The sequence below is a fragment of the Podarcis vaucheri genome (assembly GCF_965113315.1).
Source record: "Podarcis vaucheri genome assembly, chromosome: 14".
Classification (NCBI taxonomy): domain Eukaryota; kingdom Metazoa; phylum Chordata; class Lepidosauria; order Squamata; family Lacertidae; genus Podarcis; species Podarcis vaucheri.
In genome coordinates, this window is record NC_138752.1 from 53,064,412 (window position 1) to 53,082,448 (window position 18,037).

The following is an 18,037-nucleotide window of genomic DNA, read 5'->3' on the forward strand; positions in this document are numbered from 1 at the left end:
TTGTTTCATTGTTAACATAAGAGGGGAAATACTTAACAACCACAAGGGCTCCTGATTAGACATTTCACTATGTGATGTTGAATGCTATCTTTTAACTGTTCTATCCTGTTTCCCCCATTGTTTTTGTTTAAACCAATTCACGAACCAGGAACTAATAATGAACCATATGTTGTTGATATTACTGCAAATTTATCATGCTATGACATGAGAAGACTTGGACTATTTATTTGTATCATTTATTATTCCTTGCTTATAAAACCCAATAAAAAGTTATCCCAATAAAGAGAGAGAAAACATCGGCTGCAGAAACATTCAAGTGAAATTACACTTCTGTGGCAGCCGTCTTTCATTCAAATTTTAATTAGAGGGTGTTCAAACGCGACTAAAAACTTCAAAATATTTATCATTCCACCTAAAGAGATCAACAGTAGTTCCATAGAAGCAGGTTCATAGGATGCTTTTAAAAAAAATGTTAGTTGGCATCCGTCTGGGGCACTGTTGTCTAAACCACTGAACCTCTTGGGCTCGCCGATCAGGAAGTCGGTGGTTCGAATCCCCATGACGGGGATAACTCCCGTTGCTCTGTCCCAACTCCTGTCAACCTAGCAGTTCGAAAGCACACCAGTGCCAGTAGATAAATAGGTACCGCTGCGGTGGGAAGGTAAACGGCGTTTCTGTGCGCTTTGGTTTCTGTCACAGTTTTCCGTTGTGCCAGAAGCGGTTTAGTCCTGCTTGCCACATGACCCGGAAAGCTGTCTGTGGACAAATGCCAGCTCTCTTGGCCTGAAACCGAGATGAGCGCCGCAACCCCATAGTCTCCTGTGACTGGACTTAACAGTCTAGGGGTCCTTTATATTTTCTTGAGAGACAATGGAGTTTGCCTCTGGGAGTGAAGTCAAACTGCCTGGGGGCACAAGCCTGGGCAGTGTGTATGAAGGTCCTGAGCGGCCCAGACGACAAGACTCCCCTCTTGACCTCATTGTTGTGGTCCAAAAGAAAGCAGAGCAATATATTTAGCACCAGCTTGGCTGCAGGAGTTGCTGGAAGGTGCCATCCAACCCTCTTAGGGACTCCAGATTTGTGTAGGGTTACTCCTTAGCCTTTTCTTCCCGCAAAAATATTCTGCAAGGCAGCAGAGGTTTAGGATCTTAGTTGTCCTTCTCCTAGATGGGTTACCTTCTCAGTTTGACAGTTCCCATCTGCCCCTCACTTCCCTCTTCAGCACATGCAGAAACCTTGAATTTTTTTAATACGTAAGTGTAATCTACTGATTAGACCAGGAGTCAAATCCAGAGAGAATTGACTCTGCTACTGAGAACCCACCTGTCCTTGGAAACATTACACATTACATTTCATTTTATTCACTTATTTGGTTATAACATTTGTATAGCAGGTTAAGGCAGTTTGCAGTTGGGTGTATAGCTAAGATATTCCACACACACACATGCCAAACAAACAAACAACAGTCCATTTCCTTTCCTGGGTTATTAATTAGTCTGAAGCTCAGCTATTGCCTCCCTCTTCACTCGCCTCATCTGTATTGGCCCCATAGATAGGGAAACCAAGTTGTAAATGTATGAGAAGTTTCCTAGTTCTGATTCCTTATGTACATCTGACCTAGAGTGTCAACCTTGATTGACAGCAGCTCTCAAAAGTCTCATGTGAGGTATTAGCAGCCCTACTTCCTAAGCTATTTTGATCTAGATCCTGATGTGCATCCTGCTGGGATAACTTGAAAGAACTGGGAGAACTTTAAGGAACTCTTATTAGATTCATCCTGAAAGAGCACACAAATGGACAGACTCAAAGAAAGTGACAGGCAGAGAGCATTTTCTATTCTCCTCACTCAAGGCAACATTTATTGACCAATAATGCGCTGGTTGGCTTCATACTTTTGCAAAATATAGCACCTAATTCTTTCTGTCTTATTGATGATGTTCATTTCATATTTGCTACTGATACTTTATTTTATGGTCTTTGCTGTTTATGATCTTTTTAAACATCAATGTTTTATTCATATGCTGCTTTCCTACACGATTGTACCCAAAGCAGTTTACAACAAATCAAATTAACAGCAGCAATGGAAAAAAAACAGAAGAACAATTACCAATATTCATATTGTCAGTACATAAATTAACAAAAAATCAACATATACAACATTGTGTAAAAATATAAGCAAACTAACTTAATTTAACAACTTAAAACTAAATGGGAGAGAGGATAAAGTCTAACACAGATATAAAAATAGTAGAAAGATGTGGCCCTTAAAAGGCAGGGGTTGTGTTGGTGGTGTTTTCAACTGGACAGTCATTAGTCCAAACCCATAAGTTGGTGTCCATTTGAAGAATGCCTTGTGAAATGGAGAATTTTTTGGCCCTGCAAAAGCAGGAGGAGTGCGTATGGGCAGGGCGCATTGCTGAGACATACCAGCAGTGCTGGATTTAAAAGGTAAAGGTAAAGGGACCCTGACCATTAGGTCCAGTCGTGCCCAACTCTGGGGTTGCAGCACTCATCTCTCTTTATTGGCCGAGGGAGCCGGCGTACAGCTTCCGGATCATATGGCCAGCATGACTAAGCTGCTTCAGGCGAACCAGAGCAGCACACGGAAACACTGTTTACCTTCCCACTGGAGTGGTACCTATTTATCTACTTGCACTTTGACGTGCTTTCGAACTCCTAGGTTGGCAGGAATGCTGGATTTACATATAAGCTAAACAAGTTATAGCTTAGGGCCCCACTCTCTTGGGGCCCCCCAAAAAAATTAAAGGAAAAAAACCCCTGGATGTACATTTCCAAAATATAAGATAAAAAACAAATAAAATAAAACCTACATACAGCAACAGTGTTTTGTGTTGTGTAGGCTCCTATGATGTAAGTAATGGGCCCTGCCTGCTAGCCTGCTATTTCCTAAAATATCACTGGTTTGCTCATTTCCGTATATAGGGTGTCTACATTCAGCATGTGCAAATAGCTTTAGATACCTATTAGGTCCATAAATTACCATATAGCATATTGTCAGGGAACTGACATCAGAGGAAAGGGAGGTGGTAGGGCTCCCAGAGGCTGGGAGGGAGTCAGCAGCTAAAGCAGGGACCAGCAGGGGGAGAGAGTGTACTCTGGAGGAGGATCTCATGAATGCTGAGAGAGACGCAGCAGCCAAGGCAGGAACTAGCAGGGAAGAGGGAGGGGTGAGAGACACGTCCAGCGAGAACAGCGGGGAGGTGTCAGAAGCAACCATAGGGAGACCCATGCTTCGCCGGAAGCTGCCACGTCGTGAGTCCAGGAGACGCGTTTCCGTTAAGGAGCTTCTTTGCTGGAAGCGCTTCCGCAGACAGCCACTGTCAGACTCTACGAGTGACTAGAGCAGACATGTTTGAGGAGCTCTGTCACACACAGAGGTTTGTGGAGCCGCACAAACTCTGAGGGAGCACGATTTTACGCACAAGCAGCTAATCATCCCATCATAGCAGTCTGACAGTCTCTGTACGCTGCCTGTGCAGGAGAAAGCATCATGAGCGACCCAGCCGGAACCGGAGAAGCAGGGGTTGGAGCTGGTCCAAGCTTGGAAGAAAGGTACCGAGCGTTGGAAGTCCAACTTGCGCTGCAGACGGCGAGGCTTGAGGAGAGAAGGGCTCAGGATGCAGACAAGAAGGGGAGAACCACTCAGTTCCCCAGAAAGGTACCAGGATTGGTGCAGAAGTTTGGGGGGGACCCCAAGGATTACCATGCCTTTAGGACAGAGATGCAATATGCCCTTAATGTGCAGTTTGATGAGTTCCCTGATGAGGAATCACGAGTTGCTTTCGTAATTGGGCATCTTGAGAAGGGGGCGCGGGACTGGGTTCGACCCCTGATGGCAACGCACAATGACATCCTAAAGGACACTATGAAGTTCTTTCGTGCAATGGATATCATGTTTTCCAGCGATATTGAGGAAGGGGTGGTGCGCAGACAGCTAATGGCTTGCAAGCAGGGAAGCCGATCTGTCCGTGAGTACTGGACTGAATTTACCATGCTGGTTCACAGATTGGGGTGGGATTTATCGGCGGCCCCCATTCAGATGCTATTTGAAGAAGGTCTTTCTTCGGCTGTGAAAGACGAACTGTCCCGGAGCCCCAGGGCGGTGTCTATGGATCAGCTGACCAAATCTGCGCTGACCATAGGAGCGCGCCAGGAGGCAAGAGCCTTGGAGAGGCGGGAAGGGAGAGGGGAACGTTGGAAGGAGTTCCGCATTCCAGACATTCCTGAGCCAGCTTTCCCGCCGGCAGAGCCGATGGAAATCGGAACAGCGCGCGCACGCGCAGTTTCAAAGCCCAGTGAGGGGGCTAAGAAGGAGGGAAAGGGCACCCGGAAATGCTATCTCTGCCAACAGCCAGGCCACTTTGCCAGAGTCTGCCCCCAGAGGAAGGAATGGCAAGGGATGGTGGGAGCTGTTGAGGGAGGAGAGCAGGGAGAAACGGAGCAGGTAAAAGCCAACACCTGGTTGCCACAGTCGGGGCACTGCAGCCAGGCCAAAGAGCAGTGAAAGTGCCCGTGCCAGAAGCTCCTCAACCTGCTCTAGTGATTGAAGTGTCGCTAGAGCTGCAAAATGGACACCCCCTAAAAATAAAGGCGCTGTTGGACTCAGGCAGCTCCTGCAATTTTATGAGCAAGGAGTTTGCTGCTGAACACCAGATACAGACGATCCCTTTAAGCAACCCCCTGCAGGTGACCACGATCGATGGCAGGGAGCTGTTGGGAGGAGGAGTCAGCTTGCAGACCGTCCCAATGATAATGAGGGTGGCAAGGCACACAGAACTGATAGCGTTTAATGTGGCCACCTTGGGAGGCGCTCCCATTATTTTGGGAATGAGCTGGCTAGCCCTACATGATCCGCTGGTGGGCTGGCATCAAAGAGTGGTTTCCTTCGGTTCAGCACATTGCTTAGAACACTGCAAGGGGGAAAAGGGTTCAGCAGGGGCCCAAGCCACCCTAGCAGGGACTGAAGTAATGGAGAAGGTGAAGGTACCACCACAGTATGCAGATCTCAGCGACGTGTTCAGCGAGAAGGAAGCTGACCAACTACCCCCGCATAGGCCCTTTGATTGCCAGATCAATTTACTCCCTGGAGCACAGCTTCCTGTATGCAAGTTGTATGCCATGTCAGACAGGGAAATGCAGGAGTTGCGAGAGTTCATTGACAAGAACCTGAAGAGAGGCTTCATCAGAGAGTCCAAAGCAGCGGGGGGTAGCCCAGTGTTTTTTGTGGACAAAAAGCACACGGACAAGCCGAGACTTGTATGTGATTTCAGGCGGTTAAATGCAGTGACAGAACCGGTGGCTTTCCCTATGCCCAGGATTGATGATATTTTGACCATGGTGCGGAAGGGAAAGATTTTTACAAAGCTGGACCTAAGGGGGGCGTACAACCTAATACGTATAAGGAAAGGGGATGAATGGAAAACCACCATGTTCACCCCTTTGGGGGCATTTGAATATCTCGTGATGCCTTTTGGATTACAAGCAGGCTCCGCGTGCTTTCAATCGTTTATGAACCACGTACTGGGGCCTTTGCTCTACAAGAATTGCGTGGCCTTCCTAGATGATGTGTTGGTGTATTCGGAGAATGAGGAGCAACATGTGAGAGACGTCAGAGAAGTGTTGAGCAGGCTGCAAGCCAACAGGCTGTGGGTGAAACTGGAGAAGTGTCAGTTTCATACCAAGGAGGTGGAATTCCTGGGGTACCGCTTGTCAGACAAGGGATTGGCCATGGATCCCGGCAAGGTTCAAGCAGTGCTGGAATGGAAAACACCCAAAACCAAGAAGGATGTGCAGAGGTTCCTAGGGTTTGGAAACTTTTATCGTAAGTTCATCCGAAACTTCGCCCACCTGACGGCGCCCATTACGGACTGTCTCAGCAGTAAAAAGAAGTTTGTTTGGATGGCGGAGGCGGAGCGAGCGTTTGAGGAACTGAAAAGGGCCTTCGCCTCTGAAGAATAACTTCTGCATGTGGATTTACAAAAAAAGCTGAGGGTCGAAACAGACGCATCTGACAGAGCCATAGGGGCGGTGCTTCTTCTTCTGCAGCCGGGGAAGGAGGAGTCAGAGTGGCGACCGTGTGCATTCTTTTCGCGCAAGCTGAACAAATCCGAGAGGAACTACACGGTGTACGACCGGGAACTTCTTGCTATTCATGAGGCTTTCCGGAGATGGAGGCACCTGCTAATTGGCGCACAACATAAGGTGCAAGTGTGCACGGACCATAAGAATCTAGAGTATTGGAGAACTGCGCGAGTGCTCAACCAACGGCAGTTGAGATGGGCCCAGGAGTTCTCCAAATTTAACTTTGAGATTTGTTACGTGCCAGGCCCAGAGAACGTTAGGGCGGACGCTCTCTCACGCAAACCTGAATATTTGGAGGGGGAGGGAGCACCCGAAGAGACCCATGTTATTCCAGAGGACCGCTGGGTGTGTGGGGCGGCATTGGTGGGGCAAAGGGAACTGGTAGAGGGAACGGTGCATGATGAATACGCCCAGGACAAACTCAGGGGTCTCAGGAGGGAGGGAGACAAACCCGGGGGTTTTGAGGAGAGAAACGGGGCGTTGTACTACAAGGGAGCGTTATATATACCTGAAGGGGAATTGAGGGAAAAGGTACTTAAGCAACTGCACGATAGCCCTACAGCAGGGCATTTTGGGCAACACAAAACCATGTGGCTGGTTACCAGGGAATTCTGGTGGCCCAAGGTCAGGGAAGATGTGCGGGAGTATGTGAGAGGGTGTGACCAATGCCAACGAGCCAAGGGGGAGAGGCGGGCACCGGCAGGTTTATTAGAACCACTACCCACACCTGAAAGACCATGGGAAACAGTGGCAATAGATTTCATGACTGATCTGCCAAGGTCTAGAGGGAAAACAGCCATCATGGTTGTGGTAGACCTGTTAACCAAGATGGCCCACTTTATAGCCTGCTCACATGCGGTCACAGCAGAAGAAACAGCTAAATTGTTTGTAGAAAATGTGTTTAGGTTGCATGGCGCCCCCTTGAGGGTGGTTTTAGACCGAGGGAAACAATTTACTTCCAGGTTCTGGAGGAATCTCATGAGCTTACTGCATGTAGAGGTTAATTTCTCAACTGCCCGTCATCCAGAAACCAACGGGCAGGCGGAAAGAGCTAATGGTGTCCTCCAGCAATATTTGAGGTGTTATGTGAATGACAGAGAGAATGATTGGGTGGAGAAGCTGGCGTTGGCAGAATTTGCCTACAACAATGCAGAGAACGTGTCCACGGGGATGAGCCCCTTTTTGGCTAATCACGGGTGCCATCCCCGAGCCTTCCCAGGGGGGGAAGGGGAGAACTGGAGCGTTCCAGCTGCAGAACAGTTCGTTGAAGAAATGGAAGCGATCCATCGCCAGCTCCAACTTAACTTAAACAGGGCTAAGGAGGAATATAAGAGGCAGGCAGACAAAAACAGAAGGGAAGGTGAAAGCATTAGGGTGGGGGACCAGGTGTGGCTGTCTACCCAAGGGTTACCATTCAAAGGGGGTTGTAAGAAGTTAAGACCCAAAAGGCTGGGCCCATTTGAAGTCACGCAGCAGGTCAACCCAGTGGCTTTCAGACTCCGGTTACCGAACCACATGAAGCTGCACCCAGTTTTCCACAGGTCGTTGCTGTCACCGTATAAAGGGGACAGAGAAGGGAGGGTCAATAGGGGACCAGCAATGGAGGAAAAGGAACACAGCTACCATGTAGCGGAGATTCTCGATTCCAGGTGGAAGGGAGATCAAGTAGAGTATTTGGTAATGTGGGAAGGGGAGCCGGAGTCGGAAAACACCTGGGTCATGGCAGAGGATGTAGATGACGAGGTTTTAATAGAAACTTTTCATCAGAGATTCCCTCGTAAACCTCAGCCAGTGGCGAGGTTCCGGAGGGAATACTTTGCCACCACCGACGAAGAAGAAGAGTTGGAGGGGTTCTCTGATTCCGAGGAGGAGGAGGATTCAGCGAGCCGGAACGAAGACCGATGGAGGGAAATGTTCGAGACGTCTGAAGATGAAGAGGATTCTTTTCGGGGTTTTATCTCCTCACCGCCCAGAGGAGAGAGTATGGGCGGGGGGGAAGGGGGCCCTGGAGGGGAGGTGGATGTCAGGGAACTGACATCAGAGGAAAGGGAGGTGGTAGGGCTCCCAGAGGCTGGGAGGGAGTCAGCAGCTAAAGCAGGGACCAGCAGGGGGAGCGAGGGGTCTCTGGAGGAGGATCTCATGAATGCTGAGAGAGACGCAGCAGCCAAGGCAGGAACTAGCAGGGAAGAGGGAGGGGTGAGAGACACGTCCAGCGAGAACAGCGGGGAGGTGTCAGAAGCAACCATAGGGAGACCCATGCTTCGCCGGAAGCTGCCACGTCGTGAGTCCAGGAGACGCGTTTCCGTTAAGGAGCTTCTTTGCTGGAAGCGCTTCCGCAGACAGCCACTGTCAGACTCTACGAGTGACTAGAGCAGACATGTTTGAGGAGCTCTGTCACACACAGAGGTTTGTGGAGCCGCACAAACTCTGAGGGAGCACGATTTTACGCACAAGCAGCTAATCATCCCATCATACATATATTCAGCACAAAAAGCAGTGACAATTTGTTGTTGACAGCTGGACATAGAAAGGGCCCCATTACCTTCAGTAGCTGAGGGCCTCATCAAACCTAAACCCGGCCCTGCATACCAGTCATAAGAACATAATAATTCTGCTGGATCAGGCCAATGGCCCATCTAGTCCCTTATCCTTTTCTCGCAGCGGCCAACCCGATGCCCCAGTGGGAAACATGGAAGCAGGATCTGAGCACAAAAGCTCTCTCCCCTCCTGTGGTTTCCAGCAACTGGTATTCAGAGACATTGCTGTCTCCAACTATGGAGGCCGAGCATAGCCATTGTGGCAAGTAGCCTTCAATAGCCCTCTCCTCCATGAATTGGTCCAAACTTCTTTTAAAGCCATTCAAGTTGATGACCATGACTACCTACTGTGGAAGTGAGTTCCATAGGTTAACTCTGTGCTGCATGAAGAAGGACTTTCTTTTACCTACACTGGCTCCCAGTACGTTTCCAAGCACAATTCAAAGTGTTGGTGCTGACCTTGAAAGCCCTAGACAGCCTCGGCCCAGTATACCTGAAGGAGCATCTCCACCCCCATCGTTCAGCCCAGACACTGAGGTCCAGCTCCAAGGGCCTTCTGGTGGTTCCCTTACTGTGAGAAGTGAGGTTACAGGGAACCAGGCAGAGGGCCTTCTTAGTAGTGGCACCCACCCTGTGGAACGCCCTCCCATCAGGTGTCAAAGAGAAGAACAACTACCAGACTTTTAGACAACATCTGAAGGCAGCCCTCTTTACGGAAGCTTTTAATGTTTAACAGACGACTGTATTTTAATACTTTGTTGGAAGCCACCCAGAGTGGCTGGGGAAATCCAGCCAAATGGGTGGGGTATAAATTAATTTTATTATTATTATTATTATTATTATTATTATTATTATTATTATTATTATTATCATTATTATCATTATTATTATACCTGTCCTAAATCTTCCAACATCCAGCTTCATTGGATTTCCCCAAATTTCAATATTATAACAGAAGGAGAAAAACTTTTCTCTATACCTTGAATAATTTTGTAATTTTCTACCATGTCACCTCTTACTCGCCTTTTCATTAAACTATACTTTTTAATCTAGCACGAACTCACTCAACAAACAGAGTGGTTTCTTCCATCCTCACCTATTCTGTGCCCTGTCCAGATGAGTGCTGCATTTCCAGATTTCTCACTACTAAAGCTAACAGCTGTCTGGCCACTGACTTCTTACCCTGTGTCTCAGAGAGGACATAAAATGAAGAGGGGGTGTGGGGTGCCAGCTCAGGTGCTTGAATCACAGCCTTGGGACACATCGGGAAGTTGCTCCATGCCCTAGCCATAAACAGGCAGGACGTTTCAATTTGTCACAACTCCTATGGGATTCTTTGGCGCAAAAGCCATTTATTCCATCTTTGTGCACTGTGAGTGTGGGAGACACAGATTAAATTTGCTCGATACAAATAGATTAACTATAAATAAAATTAAAGCCTGCAAAAGACAGCTTTTTACTTCATTGTAAATGGAGTTTCCTTGGGAACAAAGTTCCATTTTCTATTCCTCAGAGGCTACTCAAGTTGCAAGCATTTAAAACACTATATATATATATATATATATATATATATGGGTTTTGGTGTCTTCGGGTGTCTTCCCGTGTAAGAGTCGGGGTGTCTGTGCGACGTTTCGACGAGGTTTCGACAGACACCCCGACTCTTACACGGGAAGACACCCGAAGACACCAAAACCTGCATTCCTGTACCCGTGAAAATCTACGAAAGCATATATATATATATATATATATATATATATATGCTTTCGTAGATTTTCACGGGTACAGGAATGCAGGTTTTGGTGTCTTCGGGTGTCTTCGGGTGTCTTCCCGTGTAAGACTGGAAGACACCCGAAGACACCAAAACCTGCATATATATATATATATATATATATATATTACACACACACACACACACACACACACACACACACACATATATATTACACACACACACACACACACACATATATATATATTACACAGACACACACACACACATATATATATACACACACTAATTGGATTATATGCTGTCAGCAATCAATGGAGTTCAAATTAAAACTGTACAGATTTGCCTATGAAGAAAGAAGAGCATATTTACCTGCTACAGAGTCAGACTTTGGTTCATAAAACTCTACATCACCTCCCTTGACTCGCAGAGGGGCAAGACTTTTCCCCAGCCTTTGCCAGGAGATGCCAGGGGTCTAACCTGACTCTTCCCAGCATCATTAAATATTTTTATAAAAAACAAAATCTGCTGACAGATTACAGTGGTGCCTCGCAAGACGAAATTAATTCGTTCCGCAAGTCTCTTCGTCCTGCGGTTTTTTCGTCTTGCGATGCACGGTTTCCCATAGGAATGTATTGAAAATCAATTAATGCGTTCCTAGGGAAACCGCCTTCAGACCAGGTCCGGGGACAGTCTGTCCCCGGACCTCTTCTGAAGGCTGGGGGGGGGGACAAGGGCTTTTCTTCCCACCCCCAGCATTTAAAAAAACCCCGGGACAGCGGAGGACTTCTCCGCTGTCCGGGGCGATCTTAAAATGCTGGCGGGCGGCATTTTAAAATCGCCCCGGGACAGCGGAGGACTTCTCCGCTGTCCGGGGCGATTTAAAAGCCCCTGGGAAGGCAGGCAGGGGGGTCAAAGACTTTTGCCCCCTGCCAGCCTTCAGAAGAGGTCCTGGACCTCTTCTGAAGGCTGGCGGGGGCGAAAGTCTTTGCTCCCCCCCGCCTGCCTTCAAAAGCTGTCCGGCCAAGGCTTCGCGGACCTCTCCGCCAGCAGCGGCAGCGCTGCCGCTGCTGGCGGAGAGTTGCCGGCATGCCGAAGCCTGCGCACGCTGACATCAGTGCGCCCAGGCTTCGCGGACCTCTCCGCCATCTCCCTGCAGCCCCTTGCTGCAACAGACGATCTCCCTGCAGCCCCTTGCTGCAAAAGACGTCCAGGGGAAGCGGGGAAGAAGCGCGTCACTTCCCGCTGCCCCCGGACCTCTTTTGAAGCAAGGGGCGGTGGGGCAAGCTTCGTTTTGCGAAGCAAGCCCATAGGGAAATTCGTCTTGCGAGGCAACTCGAAAACGAAAAAACCTTTCGTTTTGCGAGTTTTTCGTCTCGCGAGGCGTTCGTCTTGCGGGGTACCACTGTAGTTGGGGGCAAATTTTTAGATGATCAAAATGTTTTTATATGAACTATCAGATTGGTAAAGCTAAACTTGCAGCCCTGATAAATACATTAAAAAATGCATGACTTCAGATGGACCTTTGGAAAAGTCTTATTTCTCCAATTATATATTCTCTCTCTCTCTCTCTCTCTCTCTCTCTCTCTCTCTCTCTCTTTCTTTCTTTCTTCTAGGATTGCAATCTTTTTCCCCTCTTCAGTATGCTTTTTATTGATTTTCTTACATGGTAAAAATTATACATTCCAAATAAGATACAGAAGAAACAAAAGATTACCAAATAAATATATATATATAAATCCTTAAATTCCTAAAGAATAGATTTTCCTTCTATCCTGGTTAGCCATGATAAGGGACATATAATTTCTTTTAAAAAGAAAATCAGTTATTTTCTTTTTCTTTCTTTTTTTAAAAAGCCAGCACAGTCATTTTAAAGCTCAGTGTGGCTCTTGACTGCAGCTGCCTCCTCTGGCAGATCCGTTTGCAAGTTCCTGCCGCGCTCTGATGTACCCCTCATCATTTCAGATGCCCCTTGTCTGTTGCACACCTGGTCTAACTAATGGACTCCATCCCTGGTGTCTGTCTTTCCAAAAAGATCTTTGAAAAGCACCTTCTCTCTCGTTCTGATGGTGTGACTTACCCAGCGAAATCACCAGGATCTTTTAAGGCCTCCTGAAAAATCGGAAGGAAAATATATAGATTGACTTCTCTATATTCCTTTAAGTACAGTGGGGTTTGGAGCTGATCTGTGGCTTAATTGGAGAAGACAACCTAAGCTTCAGTGAGCAGAGAATGTTGATATTCCTGTCAGGATTCAAAATGTTTAGCCCATTATGCTGTTATGGGGAATAATGCCCAATGCCAGATTTCATTCTATTGCATTTTCTATAAAATATAATGGAAGTGCTGTTACTTAAGCTTCAAACTATTTCCTGTGTCCTCTATTCTGAGTATGATTCCATTTTTGTATCATCTGTTTCCTCATTACTCAGTGATAATTTGTATTGGCCCAGGGGATTTGATGAGATGAATTACATTTCACTGAGAATTCTGACAATCAGACTGTACACAAATTCTGTAAATGGGCCTTTGGTATGAAATTAAAATTGTGTTTGTTTCACAGTGGTACACTGCATCTATTTTGTGTCAAACCACACACATTGCACACAAAAGATGATTCCTGTAGGCTATAAATAACTTTATTATTCAAGCAAAATGGAAGTTTCAAATGCGATTTCAAGAACTGATTACATCCTTGTACAGAAATATAATTTCATGACCAGTCAACTACGCCCCCCCCCTTTCTTGGGAAATAATGTATCTTTCATTCTCCTCAGAAGAATGAGTATATTAAAAAGAGTAGGTTTTTGTTATTATATTTGGTTACATAAAAGTATTTTCAGCGGATTTTGCCTTGAATTTTTTTAATTGCTGTATCTTTATTGCCTTACTAAACACGCACAATAGATCAAACGATATTTACTTTCAACATGCTTTGAATGCTTGCTGTTAGAAACATTTAGAATCCTAGGTAATAAAATGTGTTTATCCTCATTCAGAAATCTCTGCAAAGTCAGATTTTTATGTACAGAGATCGAACATTCTCATAGCAATCTGTCTCACTCAGGAGACAATGGGAGAATATGTCATTGGGGGTGAGGTCAAATTATTGAAGCTTGCAGTGTCTGCTGTGGCTGTAGAAACCGATGCAGGAGAGACATGTTTTGTTCCAGCTGGGGCAGATGAAGGTGTCCTTTTGAGCTGATGGCATTTCTTCTCTTTGCCCTCTTCCCAGCAGTCATTCGTCCTCTGGTCACTGCTATGGATACGTGACCTGACTGCCTGTCTCTAGGCACTGCAGTTGTCTGCAAGGGATTCCCCCAAGGCAGGTCTGATGTTACTAGCCTTCACATAAAGCAATGCAAAGGCCATTTGTTAAGGACAAACACTGCATATATATATGAATTGGGGAATCCACTCTGGGTAGAGGCTTACCCCCAGTTCCTCTTGACCTACTGTCCCCACCCTCCACCCCGGGGGGTGGGGAGGGGAGAATTCACTCTTTACCGTTCAGTTGGACAAAACATCAATTGGAGTTTCCCCCAGATTGGCATTTGTTTGATCTATCACTAGAGAGCGAGTTTTCTCTTCGACAGGAGCAGCCCAAGGGCAAAACCACTTGGACCCATGACTAGAAAGTGCAAGTTAAGTGGAAAACTGCTCAAAGCTGCCCTTTCTAGGCATGGCACAAGTGGAAGTGTGAGTGAACCCTCAACGTTAACCTGAAAGTTTCTAGGATTATTTATTCTCCATTTCTCATGCCATTTTGAAGTCCTAATTCCTCTATTGAAGCAATCAGATTTCCTTTATATATCTTTGATTATGGTCCTCAGGCTCCATGACTTAACACAGAGCCATAGCTGGGGGTGGGGGGGCTAGCCAGGCTTTTTGCCCAGGAAGTAGCCTCCAAAGGAACACCATTGAGATTCCCAGCCTGTGTGTGTATATATGCAAATGTCTGTGTGCTAAATTGGGTCATTGACCCAGGTCAAATAAAGCCTAGTTTTGTCCCTGCTTAACACCATAGGTATACCTTATCCTCCCAAACCTTGCTTTGTTGGCTCTTCCTTGGTGAGCACTTACTATTCTTGGCTAGTGAGGTGAGAAAGAGTTTCCCTGGCCTGCTGGGAAACTTTGCTCACAGGCCTTTGCCTCACAACTGGACAGGAGTAACAACATGAGAATGGTGAACACCATGAGCAGCCCCTTCCCTCTGCAAATCCTCATTGCTCAGAATCACATGTCTTGGGTGGTCCAGGGTCTTTGAGAGTGGTCTTTTTGTGAGCCTTTGGGCAGTTGCATCAACTTCAGTAAAGGGATTTTGTCACTCATTGGGCTGCTAACCTCAGCCTCGGTTTATGCAATATGGGGATTGTTGAAATAATGTATTTGAAAGTGCTTAGAATGCTCCAAAACACTCCCTTCCTAAATACTTTTTCTCACTGAGTGCAATAGAATATACCCGTATTTTTCGCTCTATAACACGCACCCGACCATAACACGCACATAGTTTTTAGAGGAGGAAAATCCGTAGGCATGTCACCCGTAGGCATTCCCTCCATAACACGCACAGACATTTCCCCTTACTTTTTAGGAGGAAAAAAGTGAGTGTTATGGTGCAAAAAATACGGTACTTCCTAGAAAGGATGCATAAGATTCCTGCTTAAGTCTTACCAATTCACTGCCTTGTCTGCCTTTTGACCTTTTCAAGGCTCATTTGATGACACAATTAACCTATTTCCCAAACTGAATCATTTAATCTGAGGCTTTAAAAAAATGGCATGCAATTTGATTACAGCAAATGAAGGCACACAGTCGCCATGGCATAAATCATTATGGGTAGTTAAGGATTTGTCTTCATGTTTTTCAGTTGTATTTCCCCTCTTTTGACAGGATAATACATGCTTTGTAGCAGTTGCTTTCTGAATAGTGTATTTGTATAAAACTCTGTAATGGGAAATGGGCAATTAGCAGGCGGCAATGCTTTGTGCCTGGGCACACATGAAGAGTTTTCTCTCTTTCCACTACATTTCAGGTGTCCCACTTCCTGTCCTGGTCTGGTACAAGGATGCTGTTCCCATCCACAAACTGCTGAATCCGCGTTACAAGGTTTTGCTCAATGGGAGTCTTCAGATCCAGGGACTGCAGCCTGACGATTCTGGAATCTTCCAGTGCTTTGCAAGGAATGATGCTGGGGAGACGCAGAGTCGTACCTTCCTGGATGTGACTAGTATGTCTGGACCTACGTGGGGGTTGGGCAGGGGAGGTAGAGGAAGGTTTGTGGAGCACAATGCATTCATCTTTCTAAGGCAGCCCAGTGGTACAGAGTAAAAAGAAAAGGAAAGGAAGTCAAGCTCACAGGGGAGGGGCTGTCAGGAGAAACCCCAGAGCAGTGCCTGGGGCAGGAGAGGGAAGATCCTTTCCTTAAGCAAGCAGAAAAAGCTTACAATGATTGAACAATTATATTGTATTCCCCCTAAGGCTTTCTCCAAGCCTCCTGGTGGAACTACAACACATCCTAGGACAGCCTGCTCCAGCATGGTACCTTTCACAGATATTATTATTATTATTATTATTATTATTATTATTATTATTATTATTATTATTAATGCAGTGACTCATCTGCCTGCAGGCTCTGCGCTGCCTGTCCTCCCTCCGTCTCCCCCACAGGGGATTCATGTGACTTGGAAGAAACAATCTGAGCTCACATGACTAGGAATTTGGACCGTGGGACTGGTATTATTTTTGTTTTTTGAAAGCTTAAACACAAAGGAACATTTCATGCAGCCCTTTTTCATATTAATAGTTCTGCTGAGAAAAAGTAAGCACAGTATAATGCATTAATGGTGTGTCATAGAATCATAGAATCGTAGAGTTGGAAGAGACCACAAGGGCCATCGAGTCCAACCCCCTGCCAAGCAGGAAACACCATCAGAGCACTCCTGACATATGGTTGTCAAGCCTCTGCTTAAAGACCTCCAAAGCAGGAGACTCCACCACACTCCTTGGCAGCAAATTCCACTGTCGAACAGCTCTTACTGTCAGGAAGTTCTTCCTAATGTTTAGGTGGAATCTTCTTTCTTGTAGTTTGGATCCATTGCTCCGTGTCCGCTTCTCTGGAGCAGCAGAAAACAACCTTTCTCCCTCCTCTATGTGACATCCTTTTATATATTTGAACATGGCTATCATATCACCCCTTAACTCCTCTTCTCCAGGCTAAACATATCACAAATGTGAATGAACCAGGAACTGCCAGGTTAATGCCTCCCTGTTCTATATTTTGTTTTTCTTTGTTTGTTCGTTTTTGGGGTTGGGGAGAAGTTACATGTGTAGTGAAGGGTTCTGTGCACACCTCCTCTGGAATACAGCAGGCCATCACAGGGTACAATATATTTTAATTCTTTGATTCAGTATAATAATCCTAAAGTAGCAATTTAAGCACTGTGGCCACAGTATTAGATCAGATGCACAAGTCATCCTTCCCTGCTGTGTGTCCCTGGATAATGTGGTGCCCTCTGGAAGTTTTTGAACTCCAGTTCCATCAGCCTCTGGTGGCCTGGTCAATAGTCAGAGGTGATACGAGTCAACATCTAGAGGGCACTTTAGTGATCATTGAGATACAGCAACAAGTGCACAACATATGCATTATTCACACTTTTGTCATAGTTAAGGACCATTTATTGTGGGAATGATGTGGTTGTCTTCCCACGTTAAGGCAGAGCAGTATTATAGTTATGCAGCCTTTGCAACGTTTAATAAGTGGGTTTAGAATAACATATGCCAGCACTAATCCTGAAGTCATGCCAGAGAGATGCTATTTTTAGTTGTTTATTCATTAATTCATTCCCATACATAACCTCCCCTCTCTTAAAGGATAGGGATGGCTTACAGTATTCTAATATTCTTTCCCCCTTGTTATTATATGTTCCCTTTTCAACCCTCCTTACCCTTCTCCCTTCCAAGTCTGTGCCATTTTTTGTTTTGTTTTCACAAACAGCAACAAAAAATCCTATCAAGTGTCCACCTTCTTACTCACAGGAAGCTGCCTTTCTGTATACCAAGCCAGACCCTTGGTCTATCTTGCAAATGCTGGAGATTGAGCCTGGGGCCTTCTGCTTGGGAAGCAGATGTGTTGCCAACTGACAATAGCCCTGCTCCTTTTGGTACCACTTGAATTCACAGTTCCATATTTGCCCCACCCATATGCAACCTGAACAAACACAAGTCTATGCTTTTGTAGTTGATGTCAAATGAAGCCACCTTCACTTCTGTAATGGCATTGCCAAATCTGGTGGCCCCAGATGCTTTCAACTACAACCCCCATCAGCACCAGCCAGCACAGCTGCACTCCCATAAGTGTCCCTCCCCCCAGTGTTCATCTATGCTGTGATGGTGCCATGGCCCCAAATATCTGAAGGGTGGCAAGCTGGGGAAGGCTGTTCTAGAATATGTTGAAGTTGATAAGGAAATGAGGCCAGGAGGTCAATTCCACACCCTGACTGACAAGTGGCAGCATCTAGAACAGGGCTTGGCAAGGTTTACCGTATTTTTCGCCCTATAGGACGCACTTTTTCCCCTCCAAAAATGAAGGGGAAATGTGTGTGCGTCCTATGGGGCGAATGCAGGCTTTCGCTGAAGCCTGGAGAGGGAGAGGGGTCGGTGCGCACCG

At 46.3% G+C, this 18,037-nt stretch overlaps 1 protein-coding gene across 7 annotated transcripts in view; it reads left to right on the forward strand.

Annotated features, from left to right (window-relative positions):
* The window catches only part of SDK1 (sidekick cell adhesion molecule 1), a 605,542-nt gene that overhangs the window by 352,901 nt on the left and 234,604 nt on the right, over window positions 1-18,037 (forward strand). For all 7 annotated transcript variants that reach the window (XM_082199580.1, XM_082199584.1, XM_082199585.1 and 4 more), the window contains one exon: window positions 15,404-15,598. In XM_082199580.1, the coding sequence (XP_082055706.1) occupies window positions 15,404-15,598 (195 nt within the window). The remainder of the gene's footprint in view (window positions 1-15,403; window positions 15,599-18,037) is intronic.